Source organism: Petromyzon marinus, chromosome 54 (genome assembly GCF_048934315.1).
Source record: "Petromyzon marinus isolate PM22_M1 ecotype Great Lakes invasive population chromosome 54, UKy_Petmar_22M1.pri1.0, whole genome shotgun sequence".
NCBI lineage: Eukaryota > Metazoa > Chordata > Hyperoartia > Petromyzontiformes > Petromyzontidae > Petromyzon > Petromyzon marinus.
In genome coordinates, this window is record NC_133720.1 from 6870721 (window position 1) to 6892294 (window position 21574).

General features: G+C 58.3%; 1 protein-coding gene across 2 annotated transcripts; it reads left to right on the forward strand.

Annotated features, from left to right (window-relative positions):
- The first annotated feature begins 2472 nt into the window (after positions 1 to 2472).
- NDUFAF6 (NADH:ubiquinone oxidoreductase complex assembly factor 6) lies at positions 2473 to 20102 on the forward strand. Of its 2 annotated transcripts, none has more exons than XM_032974797.2 (9): positions 2473 to 2766; positions 5237 to 5336; positions 6041 to 6166; positions 13191 to 13247; positions 14444 to 14546; positions 15237 to 15373; positions 16134 to 16235; positions 16492 to 16548; positions 16889 to 20102. In XM_032974797.2, the coding sequence occupies exons 1-9, from the start codon at positions 2525 to 2527 to the stop codon at positions 17015 to 17017; spliced, it is 1053 nt and encodes a 350-aa protein (XP_032830688.1). In that variant the 5' UTR covers positions 2473 to 2524; the 3' UTR covers positions 17018 to 20102. The 2 variants fall into 2 exon arrangements, with proteins under 2 accessions (XP_032830688.1, XP_075908257.1); XM_076052142.1 differs by lacking the exon at positions 2473 to 2766 and adding an exon at positions 3070 to 3171.
- The last annotated feature ends 1472 nt before the right edge of the window (positions 20103 to 21574 follow it).

Below are 21574 nucleotides of genomic sequence, written 5' to 3' on the forward strand. Positions count from 1 at the left end.
GGTGATGATGGTGATCGTTGGTGGAGATGGTGATGATGGTTGATGATGGAGATGATGACGATGGAGGTGATTGATCATAGAGATGGTGATGATGGTTGATGATGGAGATGATGACGATGTTGGATAACGATGGTGATGGTAGCCGAGCGATGGAGAATGGAGGATGATGGTGATGAGGGAACACTACATACAGTAGGTTGTGTAGTCACGTGCGTTTCCCGGCACACAAACATCGCCATCACCCCCATCACCTTACCCTCCCCATCACCCTACCCTCACTATCACCTTACCATCACCCCCATCGCTATCACCTTACCCTTACCATCACCCCCATCACCCTACCTCACCACCACCCTTCCCTCATGTTTTTTAGACTGTGCTCCGATCGTGTTTGTGTGCTGTTTGTTGCTGTCACGTTCTGATCCCGTGCGCCTACTGGACATCTGTGGAAAAGAGCTTTATGGCTCATCGGATTCCACCTGCAGTCTAAATAAAGATTCTGATCACCCCCCCCCCCTCACTACCCCCCCTCACCACCACCCTCACCACCCCCCTCACCACCCCCCCCCCTCACCACTCCCCTCACCACTCCCCCTCACCACCCCCCCCCTCACCACTCCCCTCACCACTCCCCTCACCACCCCCTCACCACCCCCCTCACCACCCCCCTCACCACCCCCCCCCCTCACCACTCCCCCTCACCACCCCCTCACCACCCCCCCTCACCACTCCCCTCACCACCCCCCTCACCACCACCCTCACCACTCCCCTCACCACCACCCCTCACCACCCCCATCACCACCCCCCCCCTCACCACTCCCCTCACCACTCCCCTCACCACCACCCTCACCACCCCTCCCTCACCACCCCCCCTCACCACCCCCCCTCACCACCCCCTCACCACCCCCCCCTCACCACTCCCCTCACCACCCCCCTCACCACTCCCTCACCACTCCCCCAAACCACCCCCCCTCACCACTCCCCTCACCACCCCCTCACCACCACCATCCTCACCACCCCCCTCACCACCCCCTCACCACCCCCCCTCACCACTCCCCTCACCACCCCCTCACCACCCCCCTCACCACCCCCTCACCACCCCCCCCTCACCACTCCCCTCACCACCCCCCTCACCACCCCCCTCACCACTCCCTCACCACACCCCCTCACCACCCCCCCTCACCACTCCCCTCACCACCCCCCCTCACCACTCCCCTCACCACCCCCCTCACCACTCCCCTCACCACCCCCCTCACCACTCCCTCACCACACCCCCTCACCACCCCCCCTCACCACCCCCCTCACCACTCCCCTCACCACCCCCCCTCACCACCCCCCTCACCACCCCCTCACCACCCCCCCTCACCACTCCCCTCACCACTCCCCCTCACCACCCCCTTCACCACCCCCCTCATCACCACCCTCACCACCCCCTCACCACCCCCCCCCTCACCACCCCCCTCACCACCCCCCTCACCACCACCCTCACCACTCCCCTCACCACCCCCCCTCACCGTTTCTCTCATCAGTCCCACCATCAAAGACAAAGATCCCCCATATAACCTTAACAGATTGTAGGGGCAAGTGCTGCTAGCGAGTAGCACCTGTGAAGGCCGGCACGGCACACGAGGGGGTGGGTGGCCAGCACCACGCCCGACCGCCTTTGTCTCCCCCAGTGGCGATGTTTACTACGCACCGCACTAGGTACTCATAAGAGGCTGAGCCGACCTAGGGGAGTTCAAATAATCAAATAATCGTCACCGGTGTTGGCCGCGAGCGTGAATCGAACTCGGGTCGCCGGGTTCGTAGCGCAGCGCAGCGCTCACCACTACACCACCGCTCCCCACACTCACACACACACCGCGCACCACTACACCACCGCTCCCCCATCACCTTCCCCCCCCCCCCCATCACTCCCATCAGCCCCCCATCACCTCCCTTCACCCCCCCCCCCCATCACTCCCATCAGCTCCCCCATCACCTCCCTCCACCGCCCTATCACCCCCCCCCCATCACTCCCATCAGCCCCCCCATCACCTCCCTCCACCCCCCCCCCCATCACTCCCATCAGCCCCCCATCACCTCCCTCCACCCCCCCCATCACTCCCATCAGCTCCCCCATCACCTCCCTCCACCGCCCTATCACCCCCCCCCATCACTCCCATCAGCCCCCCCATCACCTCCCTCCACCCCCCCATCACTCCCATCAGCTCCCCCATCACCTCCCTCCACCCCCCCCATCACTCCCATCAGCCCCCCATCACCTCCCTCCACCCTCCCATCAAACTCCCCCACCTCTCCCATCAGCCCCCCCCCCACATCACCTCTCTCTCATCCCCATCACTCCCATCAGCCCCCCCATCACCCCCCCCATCACCCTCGCCCCCATCACTCCCATCAGCCCCCCCCCCATCACCTCCCCCCACCCCACAGCACTCACGGCCCCTCCCACCACGTGACGACGTCACGCGACAGTGACGCGCCAGGGGCGGCGGGGCTGGGTTGGGGTCAGAGGTTACCCGCAATGGCCGCCCCCATGCGTCTCGGCGGCGGCGTGGTCTGGTCGTGGTGTCGCCGCGGGGGACTCCCCCGGCTGAGGTCCCCTCCGGGGACCCCCCGCGCCCAGGGGTCCTCCCCGGGGGTGCCCGCGACGCTGGGGCTCCGGGCCTCCCCCGCGGGAGCCTGGGTCGACGGGGCGGCTCCGCTGTCCTCTGGCGCCGCGCGCGGCAGCGCTGGAAGCGATGCGATGTGCCTGAGCAGTGTGCGGTGCGTTCATTGGGATTCGTTCATTCGTTTATTCATTCATTCGTGTACCTGGGCACTGCGGCGTACGCAGAGATTCGTTCCCTGACTGACTCACCTATTGATTCATTCCTGTGTCTGGGCAGTGTGCGGTGCTTTCATTGGGATTCGTTCATTCGTTGATTCATTCATTCGTGTACCTGGGCACTGCGGCGTATGCAGAGATTCGTTCTCTGACTGACTCACCTATTGATTCATTCCTGTGTCTGGGCGGTGTGCGGTGCGTTCATTGGGATTCGTTCATTCGTTGCCTTGAGCGACTCATTCGTTGATTCATTCCTGTGTCTGGGCACTCTGTGCATTCGGAGAATCGTTCATTCATTACCTTGCTCGACTCATTCATTCACACCTGTGCCTGAGCAGTGTGCGGTGCGTTCAGAGATTCGTTCATTTATTTGATCGACTTCATTCGTTGATTCATTCATGTGTCTGGGCACTGCGGTGTGTACAGAGAGTCATTCCCCGATTGACTCATTCGTTTATTCATTAATTCCTGTGCCTGCTCGCGGTGCGTGCAGAGACTAATTAATTTCTTGATTGACTAATCCATTAATGTGCCTTGGCTCTGTGCGGTGCAGAGAGAGATTCATTCTCTGATTGACACATTGGTGAATTCATTCCTAGGCACTGCGTGCTGAGATTCATTCCCCGCTTCAGAGACGAATTAATCGATTCATTCATTTGCCTGGGCACCGTGGTGCGTAGAGGAAGAGCGATTCATTCCGCGAATGAGTTGTGAGGTTCATTAGGACATTCCTGTCCTTGGGGCACTTTGCAATATGCAGAGAGAATGAAACGGGCAATTTGTTTTGCGAATGAATCGAGTCGTTAATTCACTTCGTTATTCCAAGGCACTGTTGCGTGGAGTGATTCATTCTCCGAATTGAATGAGTGAATTACGAGGTCGTTAACTTGGTAGTTCCTGTCCTTGGTGCACACTGGTGCGTGCAGTCATTCATTACCGATTAATTCTGCAAACGAATTAAAAGTGATCATTCATTTGTTTCGTCGTTCCTAATGTGTCCGTGTGTGGCGTGGATTATGTTGATGGCGCCGTGGCGTTGAACCTCGCGGGAACGATGGACATGGGTTCGATTCCCCACTAGGGTGCCTTTATCTGTGTGGCGTTTGTATTCTTTCCCCCCTGGTCTGCACGCGTTCCCTCCGTAGTTCTCAAGTTTACTCCCATCGCTAAGAAGCTCACAAATATAACTGGCATTGGCCACAATATCCAAATGTTGAAATCTTCCCTGCTAACTACTCAATTGGGATTACTAAATTATACATTTTTGTTGTTTTCCCAGGTAAGGGCCCCTCTTGAGCTACCTCGCTGGTTTTCAGCGGCGACCTGGCCCACCACAAATGATAGCCCAACGGAAGTGGCTCATCGTCGTGTGGAAATTTATAGCACGCAAACACTCTGAACGCGCGGACGTTGATTCCACGCGACCACAGGGAGAGGGAGAGAGAGAGAGAGAGTCACCGCAAACTCCCATATATACATAGGGCGTCGGGGTCGGGATCGAACCCAGGCGCTTCTGTTGCACACACGGTAGCAACATCGCCCCCTACTGCGAAAGTTTGCCACGACACGTCTCGAGACTCGGTGAGGCTCTTCTGGGCAAACAGGGAGAACAAGAACGATGCACGCGCGTGACATCGACAGTGATCATGATCACTGTGCGTGTGACATCGATGACGTCGATAATGTTGACGCGTGACCTTGGGGGGGTGGAGGCTCGTGAAGGACGCTGCTCGGCACTGGGAGGCAAGTCGCCTTCAAGCAACAGAATCGGAAATATTTGCACCGGAGGAATCCGATGATCTCCGAAGCTCTTTTTCACAGATGCCCGGTAGCCTCACAGCGACAGCGGAGGGGAGAGGGAGCGACGCTCGCAACAACGAGCGGGGCTCCAGGCGGCTAAAACGCTGGCGCAGTATGGGGGCTACAGATGGTGCATCTGTCAGTCATCCCATGGCACCTGGGTCTGTCCCGTGACCTCCTGTACCTAGCCTGCCACAGCAGTCAACCCATGGCACCTGGGCCTGTCCCGTGACCTCCTGTACCTAGCCTGCCACAGCAGTCAACCCATGGCACCTGGGCCTGTCCCGTGACCTCAAGTTCAGGAGTGTATTTCCCGAGTGAAGGGGGACTCGGCCGGCAGGCATCATCAGCAGAGAGCCTTCGGCACTTCACGTGGCCTCAAGGTGCACCTAGCCTGGCACAAGCGCCGTGGTGACGTCACCGCCACTTTGGTGGCGAGCGGCGGCTGTCGTGACAGTAATTATATTGATGGTGGTGATGTGTGACCTCGACGATGGCGGTGATGTGTGACCTTGATGTTGCTGTGTGACATCAATGGTGATCTGCGCGTGACCTCGATGACAATGTGTGTGTGACGACGACGATGACGATGTGCGTGCGATGTTGCAGGCAGCGTGACTACGAGGGGTTCCTCTGCTCGCTGCTCGTGCCGTCCCACGCACGCTCCGCAGTCATCGCGCTCAGAGCGTTCAACGTGGAGCTGGCGCAGGCCAGTAGACCCACCCGCACTACCGCACTACCGCACCCACACGCACTACCATAGCCTGAAACAGACTGTTGGGGCAAGCGCTGTTAGCGAGCAGCACCTATGAAGGCCGGCACGGCACACGAGGGGGCGGGTGACCAGCACCGCGCCCGGCCGCCTTTGCCTCCCCAGTGGTGATGTTTACACGCCGGTTACTCACTTGAGGCCGGGTCGACCTAGGGGAGGCCCAGGAACAGTTCAGATAATCGTCACCGGTGTCGACCGCGAGCGGGAATGGAACTCGGGTCGCCAGGTTCGTAGCGCAGTGCGCTAACCGCTACGCCACCGCTCCCCACTACCGCACCTGTACCCACCCGCACTACCACACCTGTACCCACCCGCACTACCACACCTGTACCTACCCACACTAACGCAGCTACTGCACCTGTACCCACCCGCACTACCACACCTGTACCCACCCGCACTACCACACCTGTACCTACCCACACTAACGCAGCTACTGCACCCGTACCCACCCGCACTACCACACCTGTACCTACCCGCACTACCACACCTGTACCCACCCGCACTACCACACCTGTACCCACCCGCACTACCACACCTGTACCTACCCACCCTAACGCAGCTACTGCACCTGTACCCACCCGGAGGTGCGGCCGTGTCCTCGGCTTGAGCTGCTTGCTCCCCCACCCCTCCTCCCCGAGCAGATCAGGGAAGCGGTGACCGACACGGCGCTGGGGAGGATGCGCGTGCAGTTCTGGCGCGACACGGTGGAGGCCATCTACTCGGCGGGGCCTCCGCCGGCGCAGCCGATCGCCGTGGAGCTGCGGAAGGTGCGGAACGCGGAAAAAAAACCGGGGGGGGGGGTGGGGAGGGGTGGCGGGGGAGGAAGAAAAAACCCATTCGGGCGCACGGGTGACATGAACGATGAATCGCGATGCAGAATCACGTAAGAGGTAGGGGGGGTGACTTGGGGTGCCGGGTTAGCGCGGGCGAGCGGTGAAGGCGGCCGAGTACCAGGCGGGCGCTGCCCGCTGCTGTTCCGCTGTAGTTACACGGTCATTCCGCTGTAGTTCCACAGTAGTTCCGTGGTAGTTCCACGATACCGCGGTAGTTCCTCGGTATATCCGCGGTAGTTCCGTAGTCATTCCGTGGTCGTTCCGTGGTAGGGGGCAGCAGCGCGCCGACGTTGCTGTGAAAAATCCCAAACCGAGCGGCTCGCAGCGTCGTCCGTCCGTGCGATGGGCACGCGCGCCGATCGAGCCGGCTCTCTCGTTTATCGAGTGAGGTCACGTGGGATGCGTCACGTCCGCTGCGTAAGAGGACGCGCTTGGTGTGACGGTCGTTGTCGCGGCAGCGATATCTTCTACGGTCAACGCACGCCGTGATATTAACCGGGGCGGCCTCCGGGTTGCAACCGCTCGCGCCCGGCGCGCTCGTCGGCAACGCCGCCTTCCGACGGCGACGCCAAAGTGCCGCGATTTATAAACACCGGCTTCACCGCCACGGTTGAGAATTCCTGACGGCGGCGGTGGTGACGGTTGCGCTGCTGCTGCACGTGGCCGACTGTAACCTGGAGACAGCAGCAGCAGCAGGGTGGGTTGGTGGACCGCAGCAGGAGGGGTTGGTGAATCGCAGCAGGAGGGGTTGGTGGATGGCAGCAGGGAGGGTTGGTGATACGCAGCAGGGAGGGTTGGTGGACCGCAGCAGGAGGGGTTGGTGGACCGCAGCAGGGAGGGTTGGCGGACCGCAGCAGGAGGGGTTGGTGGACCGCAGAAGGGTGGGTTGGTGGATGGCAACAGGGAGGGTTGGTGGACCGCAGAAGGGTGGGTTGGTGGATGGCAACAGGGAGGGTTGGTGGACCGCAGCAGGGAGGGTTGGTGGACCGCAGCAGGAGGGTTGGTGGTAACAGGGGGGGTTGGTGGACCGCAGCAGGGAGGGTTGGTGGACCGCAGCAGGAGGGGTTGGTGGACCGCAGCAGGAGGGGTTGGTGGACCGCAACAGGGAGGGTTGGTGAATCGCAGCAGGAGGGGTTGGTGGACCACAGCAGGAGGGGTTGGTGGACCGCAACAGGGAGGGTTGGTGAATCGCAGCAGGAGGGGTTGGTGGACCGCAGCAGGAGGGGTTGGTGGACCGCAGCAGGGAGGGTTGGTGGACCGCAGCAGGAGGGGTTGGTGGACCGCAGCAGGAGGGGTTGGTGGACCGCAGCAGGAGGGGTTGGTGAATCGCAGCAGGGGGGTTGGTGAATCGCAGCAGGGAGGGTTGGTGGACCGCAGCAGGGAGGGTTGGTGGACCGCAGCAGGAGGGGTTGGTGGATGGCAACAGGGGGGGTTGGTGGACCGCAGCAGGGAGGGTTGGTGGACCGCAGCAGGAGGGGTTGGTGGACCGCAGCAGGAGGGGTTGGTGGACCGCAACAGGGAGGGTTGGTGAATCGCAGCAGGAGGGGTTGGTGAATCGCAGCAGGGAGGGTTGGTGGACCGCAGCAGGGAGGGTTGGTGAATCGCAGCAGGAGGGGTTGGTGGACCGCAGCAGGAGGGGTTGGTGAATCGCAGCAGGAGGGGTTGGTGGACCGCAACAGGGAGGGTTGGTGGACCGCAGCAGGAGGGGTTGGTGGACCGCAGCAGGAGGGGTTGGTGGACCGCAGCAGGAGGGGTTGATGGACCGCAGCAGAGAGTATCGAGGAGCCATGCCCTGGCTCACCGGGAGAAGGCGGTGCAGCCAAAGTGTGGACTAATCTCCATCTGTTCCACCTCCCAGTGGGACGTCAAGGAGCTGTCATACACACGCTCGCTGTGGGAAGTCAGCGCAGCAAATATGGACTATACGCATTCCGTCTGTGTGGGATAGAGCGTTGCTCCCTCGCGAGTGTGCTTTTGTTTTCCCTCCGAGTGCTCCGGTTTGTTCCCACGTGTTGAGCACTCATTAACCCCTTCCCATTAAGAGACGTCTGCAAGTTGCGGGGTTGCTGCTCGCTAGAGAGCGCCTAGCGAGCGGCTACAGAGCGGCTGGCGAGCGGCTGGCGAGCGGCTAGCGAGCGGCTAGTGAGTGGCTACAGAGTGGCTAGTGAGTGGCTAGCGAGCGGCTACAGAGTGGCTACAGAGTGGCTACAGAGTGGCTACAGAGCGGCTACAGAGCGGCTAGCGAACGGCTACAGAGTGGCTACAGAGTGGCTACAGAGTGGCTACAGAGTGGCTACAGAGCGGCTACAGAGTGGCTACAGAGCGGCTACAGAGTGGCTACAGAGTGGCTACAGAGCGGCTAGCGAACGGCTACAGAGTGGCTACAGAGTGGCTACAGAGTGGCTACAGAGTGGCTACAGAGCGGCTACAGAGTGGCTACAGAGCGGCTACAGAGTGGCTACAGAGTGGCTACAGAGCGGCTACAGAACGGCTAGCGAGCGGCTAGTGAGCGGCTAGCGAGTGGCTACAGAGTGGCTACAGAGTGGCTACAGAGCGGCTACAGAGTGGCTACAGAGCGGCTAGCGAGTGGCTACAGAGTGGCTACAGAGTGGCTAGTGAGTGGCTACAGAGCGGCTACAGAGTGGCTACAGAGCGGCTAGCGAGTGGCTACAAAGTGGCTACAGAGCGGCTACAGAGTGGCTAGTGAGTGGCTACAAAGTGGCTACAGAGTGGCTAGTGAGTGGCTAGTGAGTGGCTAGTGAGTGGCTACAGAGTGGCTAGCGAGCGGCTACAGAGTGGCTACAGAGTGGCTACAGAGTGGCTAGTGAGTGGCTAGCGAGCGGCTACAGAGTGGCTACAGAGTGGCTACAGAGTGGCTAGCGAGTGGCTACAGAGTGGCTACAGAGTGGCTAGCGAGCGGCTACAGAGTGGCTACAGAGTGGCTACAGAGCGGCTAGCGAGTGGCTACAAAGTGGCTACAGAGTGGCTAGTGAGTGACTACAAAGTGGCTACAGTGGCTAGCGAGTGGCTACAGAGTGGCTACAGAGTGGCTACAGAGCGGCTAGCGAGTGGCTACAAAGCGGCTACAGAGCGGCTACAGAGTGGCTACAGAGCGGCTAGCGAGTGGCTACAAAGTGGCTACAGAGCGGCTACAGAGTGGCTAGTGAGTGGCTACAAAGTGGCTACAGAGTGGCTAGTGAGTGGCTAGTGAGTGGCTAGTGAGTGGCTACAGAGTGGCTAGCGAGCGGCTACAGAGTGGCTACAGAGTGGCTACAGAGTGGCTAGTGAGTGGCTAGCGAGCGGCTACAGAGTGGCTACAGAGTGGCTACAGAGTGGCTAGCGAGTGGCTACAGAGTGGCTACAGAGTGGCTAGCGAGCGGCTACAGAGTGGCTACAGAGTGGCTACAGAGCGGCTAGCGAGTGGCTACAAAGTGGCTACAGAGTGGCTAGTGAGTGGCTACAGAACGGCTAGCGAGCGGCTAGTGAGCGGCTAGCGAGTGGCTACAGAGTGGCTACAGAGTGGCTACAGAGCGGCTACAGAGTGGCTACAGAGCGGCTAGCGAGTGGCTACAGAGTAGCTACAGAGTGGCTAGTGAGTGGCTACAGAGCGGCTACAGAGTGGCTACAGAGCGGCTAGCGAGTGGCTACAAAGTGGCTACAGAGCGGCTACAGAGTGGCTAGTGAGTGGCTACAAAGTGGCTACAGAGTGGCTAGTGAGTGGCTACAGAGTGGCTACAGAGTGGCTAGTGAGTGGTTACAGAGTGGCTACAGAGTGGCTAGTGAGTGGCTAGTGAGTGGCTACAGAGTGGCTACAGAGTGGCTAGCGAGTGGCTACAGAGTGGCTAGTGAGTGGCTAGTGAGTGGCTACAGAGTGGCTACAGAGCGGCTAGTGAGTGGCTACAGAGTGGCTACAAAGCGGCTAGTGAGTGGCTACAAAGTGGCTACAGAGTGGCTAGTGAGTGGCTACAGAGTGGCTACAGAGTGGCTAGCGAGTGGCTACAGAGTGGCTACAGAGTGGCTACAGAGCGGCTAGCGAGTGACTACAAAGTGGCTACAGAGTGGCTAGCGAGCGGCTACAGAGTGGCTACAGAGTGGCTACAGAGTGGCTACAGAGCGGCTACAGAGCGGCTAGCGAACGGCTACAGAGTGGCTACAGAGTGGCTACAGAGTGGCTACAGAGTGGCTACAGAGCGGCTACAGAGTGGCTACAGAGCGGCTACAGAGTGGCTACAGAGTGGCTACAGAGCGGCTACAGAACGGCTAGCGAGCGGCTAGTGAGCGGCTAGCGAGTGGCTACAGAGTGGCTACAGAGTGGCTACAGAGCGGCTACAGAGTGGCTACAGAGCGGCTAGCGAGTGGCTACAGAGTGGCTACAGAGTGGCTAGTGAGTGGCTACAGAGCGGCTACAGAGTGGCTACAGAGCGGCTAGCGAGTGGCTACAAAGTGGCTACAGAGCGGCTACAGAGTGGCTAGTGAGTGGCTACAAAGTGGCTACAGAGTGGCTAGTGAGTGGCTAGTGAGTGGCTAGTGAGTGGCTACAGAGTGGCTAGCGAGCGGCTACAGAGTGGCTACAGAGTGGCTACAGAGTGGCTAGTGAGTGGCTAGCGAGCGGCTACAGAGTGGCTACAGAGTGGCTACAGAGTGGCTAGCGAGTGGCTACAGAGTGGCTACAGAGTGGCTAGCGAGCGGCTACAGAGTGGCTACAGAGTGGCTACAGAGCGGCTAGCGAGTGGCTACAAAGTGGCTACAGAGTGGCTAGTGAGTGGCTACAGAACGGCTAGCGAGCGGCTAGTGAGCGGCTAGCGAGTGGCTACAGAGTGGCTACAGAGTGGCTACAGAGCGGCTACAGAGTGGCTACAGAGCGGCTAGCGAGTGGCTACAGAGTAGCTACAGAGTGGCTAGTGAGTGGCTACAGAGCGGCTACAGAGTGGCTACAGAGCGGCTAGCGAGTGGCTACAAAGTGGCTACAGAGCGGCTACAGAGTGGCTAGTGAGTGGCTACAAAGTGGCTACAGAGTGGCTAGTGAGTGGCTACAGAGTGGCTACAGAGTGGCTAGTGAGTGGTTACAGAGTGGCTACAGAGTGGCTAGTGAGTGGCTAGTGAGTGGCTACAGAGTGGCTACAGAGTGGCTAGCGAGTGGCTACAGAGTGGCTAGTGAGTGGCTAGTGAGTGGCTACAGAGTGGCTACAGAGCGGCTAGTGAGTGGCTACAGAGTGGCTACAAAGCGGCTAGTGAGTGGCTACAAAGTGGCTACAGAGTGGCTAGTGAGTGGCTACAGAGTGGCTACAGAGTGGCTAGCGAGTGGCTACAGAGTGGCTACAGAGCGGCTAGCGAGTGACTACAAAGTGGCTACAGAGTGGCTAGCGAGTGGCTACAGAGTGGCTACAGAGTGGCTAGTGAGTGGCTACAGAGTGGCTACAGAGTGGCTAGTGAGTGGCTACAGAGTGGCTAGTGAGTGGCTACAGAGTGGCTACAGAGTGGCTAGCGAGTGGCTACAGAGTGGCTACAGAGTGGCTAGTGAGTGGCTACAGAGTGGCTACAGAGCGGCTAGTGAGTGGCTACAGAGCGGCTAGCGAGTGGCTACAAAGTGGCTACAGAGTGGCTAGTGAGTGGCTACAGAGTGGCTACAGAGTGGCTAGCGAGTGGCTACAGAGTGGCTACAGAGTGGCTAGTGAGTGGCTACAGAGTGGCTACAGAGTGGCTACAGAGCGGCTAGCGAGTGACTACAAAGTGGCTACAGTGGCTAGCGAGTGGCTACAGAGTGGCTACAGAGTGGCTACAGAGCGGCTAGCGAGTGGCTACAAAGCGGCTACAGAGCGGCTACAGAGTGGTTACAGAGCGGCTACAGAGTGGCTAGTGAGTGGCTACAGAAAGGCTAGTGAGTGGCTACAGAGTGGCTAGCGAGCGGCTTCAGAGCGGCTACAGAGCGGCTAGTGAGTGGCTACAGAGCGGCTAGTGAGTGGCTACAGAGCGGCTTCAGAGCGGCTACAGAGCGGCTACAGAGCGGCTAGTGAGTGGCTACAGAGCGGCTAGTGAGTGGCTACAGAGCGGCTACAGAGCGGCTACAGAGTGGCTACAGAGTGGCTACAGAGTGGCTAGTGAGTGGCTACAGAGTGGCTACAGAGTGGCTAGTGAGTGGCTACAGAGCGGCTACAGAGCGGCTACAGAGTGGCTACAGAGTGGCTACAGAGTGGCTAGCGAGCGGCTACAGAGTGGCTACAGAGTGGCTAGTGAGTGGCTACAGAGTGGCTACAGAGCGGCTACAGAGTGGCTACAGAGTGGCTAGTGAGTGGCTAGTGAGTGGCTACAGAGTGGCTACAGAGTGGCTACAGAGTGGCTAGTGAGTGGCTACAGAGTGGCTACAGAGCGGCTAGTGAGTGGCTATAGAGTGGCTGCAGAGCGGTTAGCGAGTGGCTACAGAGCGGCTACAGAGTGGCTACAGAGTGGCTAGTGAGTGGCTACAGAGTGGCTACAGAGTGGCTAGTGAGTGGCTAGTGAGTGGCTACAGAGCGGCTAGCGAGTGGCTACAGAGCGGCTACAGAGTGGCTAGCGAGCGGCTACAGAGTGGCTACAGAGTGGCTAGCGAGCGGCTAGCGGGCAGCGGCGACCGCGGCGGCACAATCCAAGTTGACATTATGGGGAGCGGTGGCACAACGGTTAGCGCGCTGCGCTACGAACCCGGCCGATACCCGACCACGCTTCCCGCTCACAACCAAGAACAGTGGCGATTATTTTGAACCGGTCCTGGGCCTTCCCTTGATCGTCTCGGCCTCAAATGAGTACCTGGTACTGTGCGTAGTAAACGTCACCACGAGGGAGACAACGGCGGTCGGTCGTGGTGCTGGCCACCCACCCCCCCTCGTGTGCCGTGCCGGCCTTCACAGGTGGTGCTTACTCGATAGCAGCGCTTGCCCCAACGGCCCGTTAAGGCTACATGGGGGACCTTTGTGTGTTGCAGGCCGTCAAGAAGCACAAGCTGACGAAACGGTGGCTCCTCCGTATCATCGACGAGCGGGTACGAATGGCGATCCGGAAAAGCGCTCCATCTCCGCGACGGTGACCCCCTCTCGGGCGCTTTCCCTCCTTTGCCTGCACTTCTGTCACCAGTCTCGTCCTTTGTACGCCATCTTTTCCGAGCCATGCCGTGAACTCGTTGTTGTTATCTATATATATAAAAGGGTAATTTTTTAATGTGTGTGTCTGTTCGAAATGTTTAGCATACTTCCCAACATGCAATAAACTTGAAATTTGGCACGTGGGTAGCTTCCAGGCTGTACACAATGCAAAAAGTATAAAAATAGACTTTGGTATTTTGGGGGGTGGCGCAATAATGTATATATTTTGCACGGCAAGTGAGCGGTGACGTCACATCTGTGATGTCACCCGCATGCGGCAGCGTCACGCAGCGTGCCTGCTGACGTCACGCATCCCCCCCCCCCACTCTCCGCGTAGGCCGTGTATTAATCCAAGACAAGAATCCAAGTCCCGGGCGAAGCCGGGTACTCAGGCTAGTTAGTCATATTAGGAAGCCACTGTGGGAGCTGTGCACTCAAATCAAGATTGAAAACTAATTTCTTTAGAACTGCTTCTTCTTCTTCTTGTTTACTTTCTTGTCCTGCCCCCGCACTTACGATTCGCACGGTTGGCTACGTACGGTGCGAAAGAAGTTCAACGTGCGTACATCACATCGTCGACTCCACTCCCCTTTCCCGTCGAGTTGCGTCACGGGGTAACGGGCTTTATTTTTTCACCATCATGATAGTCGGCTGTATTTTGTTAAACGTACCGCCGGGCGGAGGTGGCCACGCTGCTGCCCGTGGCTGCCCGTTGTAACCCAGCACCGTGGAGGCAGCGAGGGTTGGTGGGTCGCCGCACAGATGGGTTGTGAAACTCCCATCCGCTGGGTGGGGGAGGGAGCCCCCCGTACCCCTGGCTCGCATGGAGAAGGCGGAGCAGCAACAGTGGACTAATCGCCGTCTGTTTCCGTCCGTACGGGGATACAGCGTTACCCCCCCCCCTCCCCCCTCCTTCGTGCGTGGCGTGGGGTTTTCTCCGGGCGCTCCGCTTTTCCTCGCCGCTTGCCTCATAATAGTAACGGACGCGACAATGAAACTCAACTGGGAACATCTTAAAACGGTAGGGCCACCTTCTCCCCGGGAGTCGCGAGCGATTTCGGCCGGTGACCGATCGCCGCTGTCGCTCGGCGTGCAGGAGAGGAACCTGAGCGACCGCGCGTACGGCAGCGTCGGCGAGCTGGAGACGTACGCGGAGAACACCCAGTCGTCGCTCCTCTACCTCACCCTGGAGGCTCTGGGTACGCACGCAAAGACGCACACACGCACGCACCTGTCTGCCTGTGCGTTTCCGTCTTGCGCGTGTCCGTCCGTCCGTCCGTGTGACGGCCTTCATAGGTGCTGCTCGCTAACAGCACTTGCCCCAAACAGTCTGTTAAGGCTGCACGGGGAAAGCTTTGTTTTTTGTGCGGGGAGCGATGGCGTCGCGGTTAGCGCTACGCTGCGCTACGAACCCGGCGACCCGAGTTCGATTTCGTACTCACGGCCAACACCGGTGACGATTAGCTGAAACCGGTCCTGGGCCTCCCCTAGGATGACTCCGCTTCAAATGAGCACCCGGTGCGGTGTGTAAACGTCGCCACTGGGGAGACAAAGGCGGCCAGGTGTGGTGCTGGCCACCCACCCCTTCGTGTGCCGTCCCGGCTTTAAATAGGTCCTACTCGCTAACAGCACTTGCCCCAGCGGCCTTTTGAAGACTATACGGAGGGGGATCTTTGTCTCGTGAGTGTACGATATACGTGAACTGGAGTCGTCATTCGCGTCCGCAAGTAAATTGGCGGGCAATCGCTGCGTGGTTTTGTAATCTTGAGATTTTCTTCGAACGCCGCTTGACTTCGCGACGGCCACGGCGTTATTTTTACGATTCCGATTCCCACCCCTCCTCTGCCACCCCCCCCCCCCCCACATTCCCCCCCCCCCCCCCCCGGCAGGGGTGCGCGACATCCACGCGGACCACGCGGCGAGCCACATCGGCAAGGCCCAGGGCGTGGCCACGTGCCTGCGAGCCGTGGCACCCCTCGCCGCACGCCGCCGCCGCATCTTCCTGCCGCTCGACCTGTGCCTCCTGGTGAGGATGTTCACCTCCTCGCTCCTCCTCCTTGCTCCTCGCTCCTCCTCCTCGCTCCTCCTCTCCCTTGTCGCTCCTCGTGGCTCCTCGTCCTCCGTCCTGTCCCTCTCTCCGCTCTCCTCCGATCTGATCCACTGATGGTGATGACGATGATGGTAATGATGGTGACGATGGCGATGATGACGATGACGATTATTGCTTCAAGAACCGACGTCTTCATCGCCGACCTGGCAGCAGAGGGTCCCCCTGGCTTTGACCTCCCCCGAATGCGGTGGACGGCACTCGACCGAACCCGCTCACAGGAGACAGCGCGGCGATGACGCTGACGATGACGACGACGCTGACGCTGATGATGACGACGACGACGATGATCATGATGACGATAATGACGCACCGTACGTAGCCAACCGCGCTCATCTAAGTGGCTTCCTAATATCGGACGGAAGAGCATTCCAGACGGCGCCGCGCGGTGACCGCCGCCACCGCCGCCGCCACCGCCGCCTTTGATTCGATGGCCGACCAGAAGCCCGATGTGGCGATCCCCCGGACGCCGGCCACCACGAGATCGCTTCACGAGCATCGTTTTTTTATTTTATTTTTCTTTCCCGTGCCTCACTCCGCGGAAGGAAGCCGCGGCCCCGCCCCCACCGCCCCCCACCGCCCCCACCGCCCCCACCGCCCCCACTGCCCCCACCGCCCCCCATCGCGCGTGCCCCCGCCTCCAACGGCTCGCTGTGTTGTGGTGCGTGTCTCTGCGCAGCACGGCGTGTCCCAGGAGCAGCTGCTACGGGGCAACCGTGACAGAGCCGTGCGGGACCTCGTGTACGACCTCGCCAGCCAGGCACACGCTCACCTGGAACACGTGAGCTGCCCCCCCCCACAACCCCCCCCCCCCCCGTAACCCCCACCATCCCATCCCCAAGGAACGCGCCCCCCCCCCCATTCGATGACTCGCCCCCCCCCCCCCCCCCAGCCCAACGGGTAGCAAGGGGGGGGGGGCAGCACCTACGACCGTAGCTGGGCCAATGAGTTCTCGTCCTCGTCGTCGCGAGCGTGGACTTTGTGAGCGGCGTCGTTGTTGTCGTTGTTGTCGTTGTTGTTGTTGTTGTCCCTCCCAGGCACGGTCGTTCAGCCGGAACGTCCCAAAAGCGGCCACCATCGCCTTCCTCCCCACTGTGAGTCGTTCCCCCACGCTGAGTCGTTCCCCCACTGTGAGTCGTTCCCCCATGCTGAGTCGTTCCCCCACTGTGAGTCGTTCCCCCACTGAGTCGTTCCCCCACTGTGAGTCGTTCCCCCACGGTGAGTCGTTCCCCCACTGTGAGTTGAGTCGTTCCCCCACTGTGAGTCGTTCCCCCACTGTGAGTCGTACCCCCACTGTGAGTCGTTCCCCCACTGTGAGTCGTACCCCCACTGTGAGTCGCTCCCCCACTAACGCCGGCCTGTGCGAGCGAACTACCCTGGGGGAGGGGGGGGATCTTTATTCTCTCGTCCCGTGCCCCCCCCCGTGGGTCGAAGGTCGCCGTGGAGGACTTCCTCGTGAGGATCCAGAAGGTGGACTTTGACGTGTTTCACCCGAGCCTCCAGCGGAGGAACACGCTCCTGCCGCTCCGCCTTTACCTGCGGTCGTGGAGACGCGGATACTGAAGGGGACGCGCCCGCTCAGCCGGCCACACCGTGGCCGGCTACAGCAGCACCGCCGCCGCCGCCGCCGCCGCCGCAGTCGGTCCACGTCACAGCTGGGTACACCGACCAACAATTCGAGCCACACCCTCACCAGAACTTACTGCATCGTTGCAGCCGTCGTCCGCAGCCCGCGATAACGCGCAACAACGACATCGGCAGACAGCCGCAGCGTGCTAAAAATGCGTATCACACCCACACCCACACCACAAATCCGGCCACATCGCGACCGGCCACACCATTCTATTGCGCTGCGTATATACGGGCGGCCCCCCGCTCTTCACGGTGACTCAACGCGTTCCTGGAAACACCCCCCCCCCTGCTTCCCCCAAAGACGGTAGAAACGGTAGAGAGACATCACTTTGCCGATGGAGTGTTTTTCTTCCCCATTCATCGGCCGTGTTGAAACGGGGTTCAATAGGTCGTAAAACAAAAAAAACAAAATCATCTCGCGCGAAATACACCGGGAACAAACGAACGAACACCTCCGGGCCAAGAGTCGCGTGGGAAACCGGAGCGACTCTCCGTATCAAAGTGCGTTTCGGGGGCCGTGCCGGGAGACGCCCGTCGTAAATCCAGTTTTCCTACGTCGTTGTAGTGTACAGACGTTTGTAGAAACTGCGTGGACCAGGAAACTCGATGCCCCAATGTGGTGGTCTCCTGCTGCTGCTGCTGCTGCTGGCGGCCACGGCGAGAGGGCTTCAACAGAGACACAGAGAGAGAGAGAGTTCGCGTCCCTACTCCACTGTTGAAGGAGCGCGCAGGCCGCAGCAGATTAACTGCACGCTCCATAGTTTGGCCGCAGGTGCACAATGGTCTACTGTACCACAGCCTGCTACACCCTGTTATGCCATACCACACCACGGCTTAAGCCAGAAATCCGGCACGCCACAGCATTCCAGCCACACCACGGGCAGCCACGGAACTTTGCCACCACACCGGCATCCTCTGCCACCACACCAGCATCCTGTGCCACATCGCACTGCGGTCAGGCAAACCATGGTTCACACCACACTTGGGACAGCACTCGCCACTTACCATAGCCGCGCGTGCAGAGGAATCCGGAGTTGGGGGGTCGGACCAGCCGGTGTGATAGCGCGGAGCGCCGATCACCGCGCCACCCACCGCCACTGCACGTACTTGCGTTGAACTTCTTTCGCACCGTACGTAGCCAGCCGCGTTGAACGGAGGTGCGGGGGGAAGGACGGACTGGGCACAAAAAGAAGTTCTAATGAAATGCGTATGTCAATCTAGATTTCAAAGTGCTTGGCTGCAAGTGGCTTCCTGATATTGGGCGGAAGGGGCGTTCCATACGGTGTCCGTATCCACACAAGAGGGCGCTGTGCGACAGTTTGAGAATTGTCAGCGGAGTCGGACGACTAAAACTGTCGACTGTTTCCTTGGTTCTTTCGGTAAAGTCACCAAGTAGAAGGGAAATAATAAAAAATAAAACGTTAAATAAAATTATCACGACGTTTCGGCCACAACGCAAGTAGCCATCCTCAGGCGAAGGAACAGAACTGTCGGAAAGCTTAAAATACGCTGCCAAGCTTAGCGGTGTTCATTGGAGCGTTGTCTTTCAGCGACTGTTCTGTTTCTTCACCTGAGACGGCTGCTTGTGTTGTGCCCGAAACGTGGTGAGAATTTTATTTTGTTTTTTTTGTTATATTATTTTATTATTTCCCTTCTACTTGGTGACTTTACCGAAAGAACCAAGAAGACGAATCCCCGCTGTCACGAAAGCTTTAAATCGAAAAATCTCAACTGTTCGTTATTTTACCCGGTATTAGCCCACGGAGACCTGGGGGTATAGCTGGGCGTACGTGGCGACGTCCCGGGGGGGTGGGGGGGTACGTGGGGTGGTTTATAAACGCGAGATATTCTGTCGTGCGCGAGATTCGCTGGTGAACGATCCCGTTGTTGTGTGAATCTGCCAACGTCAAGTAACCACGATGACGTTCACGATCCGTACGGTGGCCTCGAACGATATCAAAACACCTTTCTGGACTCGTCGGTCGTGAAGCAACGTCGGGTTCCAAGGCGAACCAGCGAACGCCAATAGATTCCGTCACGCGAAGCAGAGCCTCCGTCGCGTTTTAGTTTTTTTTTACACTCGTGAGCAGTCACTTGGCGATGCAACACAGGAGTTGCGTTAAGATGATCCAACAACCGAATAGAAACCTCTAGCAAGGAATCGAGTTGCTGCAGGAATCACACGCACGCTCCTCGTGGCGAACGTGCAGGCTAAACACGTGGCCCTGGTATACCGACGATCATCACCCAGGAATGGCCTTGATGCTCGTGACGTCACTCCACATCGACCACCCCCCCCCTCATTAATAATCATGAACAGGTGACGTCCTCCAAATGGACCCCCCCCCCGCCTCCATAATTAGCGGCTGACGTCACTCCACATGGGGGGGGGCCGAGGCGCCTCCTCCCCCCTCCTCAGCGTCAACTCGCAACCCTCGCTACAAAGGCAGAACCCTCACGTCATCACGTGATCTCCGTGACTGCTGTTGTTGAGACATCGAAGTAAAAAGGACGTCACGATGAACGAGGGATTATAACCTGGTCATGATTATTAATGAGGGGGGAGGGTGCTCCATGTGGAGTGACGTCACCGCTCATGATTATTAATGAGGGGCGGGTCAATGTGGAGGACCCCACCTGTTCATGATTATTCAGGAGGGTGGCTGTTCGATGTGCAGTGACGTCACCTGCTCATGAGTATTAATGGTGGGGGGGGTGGGGCTGGTCGACGTGGAGTGACGTAACGCGCATTACACACAGACATTCTTGGGTAAATAGTTGTCAACTACGCTTGGTTTCCGGTGAAAGGATCACCCAGTCTCGTGGCTACATTCGAGGGAGGGTTGTTTCCCAATGTTTGCAGGAGGCGATGGTTGTTGCTGCTGCTATGTGTGATCCCAATTGAGTGATTTGGCAATAATATTGGGCGTGAGTGACGTAGTTCACAAGCTTGATGGCATGGAATTATAACCGTTTATATTTATGGCAATAAAAATAAAAGCGTGACGAGTTTGTACACTGAGATGCACCTCTCTCTCCATCAGCTCAACCCTCCCGTAAACCACGTGGTAAGCCACGTGCCCCTGCGTATAGCCACTCCCACTCCGAGCCCCCCCACCGCCCCCTGTGAAAACAGACGCTGTTCCTGCGAAAATTCAACTTCTCATCGCTCCATCTCTCTTCTCACTCTCATCATCATCGTCGTCGTCATCATCACCCTGTACAAATGAATCACAATACCTCGCTGATCTCGTCAAGTAGCGGATTTTGGCTAACCATTGAACAAAGGCGATGGTCGGCATCATCGCGCGGCGCTTTCAGATGCGCTTCTGCGGCCGTCTGGAACGCTCTTACGATATTGGGAAGCCACTCGGCCAGGTCATTCTTTTCTCCCCACTCCTCCCCTTAACGTATGTGTGGAGTTTGTAAGCTCTCCCCCTTTGTTCTACAGTGTGAGTGATCGAGTGTGAGAGAGTGAGTGAGTGGATTTTGTATGATCTCCCCTGTTCTAGAGTGAGTGAGTGGAGTTTTATTATCTCCCCCTGTTCTAGAGTGAGTGAGTGAGTGGAGTTTTATTATCTCCCCCTGTTCTATAGTGAGTGGAGTTTTATTATCTCCCCCTGTTCTATAGTGAGTGAGTGGAGTTTGTATGATCTCCCCCTGTTCTTGAGTGAGTGATGGAGTTTGTATGATCTCCCCCTGTTCTTGAGTGAGTGATGGAGTTTGTATGATCTCCCCCTGTTCTAGAGTGAGTGAGTGAGTGGAGTTTTATTATCTCCCCCTGTTCTAGAGTGAGTGAGTGAGTGGAGTTTTATTATCTCCCCCTGTTCTATAGTGAGTGGAGTTTGTATGATCTCCCCCTGTTCTATAGTGAGTGAGTGGAGTTTGTATGATCTCCCCCTGTTCTTGAGTGAGTGGAGTTTGAATGATCTCCCCCTGTTCTTGAGTGAGTGAGTGGAGTTTGTATGATCTCCCCCTGTTCTATAGTGAGTGATGGAGTTTGTATGATCTCCCCCTGTTCTGTAGTGAGTGATGGAGTTTGTATGATCTCCCCCTGTTCTACAGTGAGTGATGGAGTTTGTATGATCTCCCCCTGTTCTGTAGTGAGTGAGTGGCGTTTGTAGGATCTCCCCCTGTTCTATAGTGAGTGAGTGAGTGGAGTTTGTATGATCTCCCCCTGTTCTGTATGGGTTTCCTCCGTGGTTCTCCAACGTCTTCAGAATCATGTTTTTTTTCGACTGGATGAATCCGATGAGCTTTAAAGCTCTTCCCACAGCTCACAACACGGCGCCCCACAACGCAGACTGTAACCGGAATTGGACTTAACCATCATCCCTAATGTTATAATCTTTGGGTCTTTCGGTAAAGTCACGTAGATAGGTTCAATTAAAATAAAAAAAAAATACGTTTTGATCACAACACAAGCGGTCGTCATCCTGATGACGATCGCTGTGGTGTGATCGAAACGTTTTTTTTAATTGAACCTGT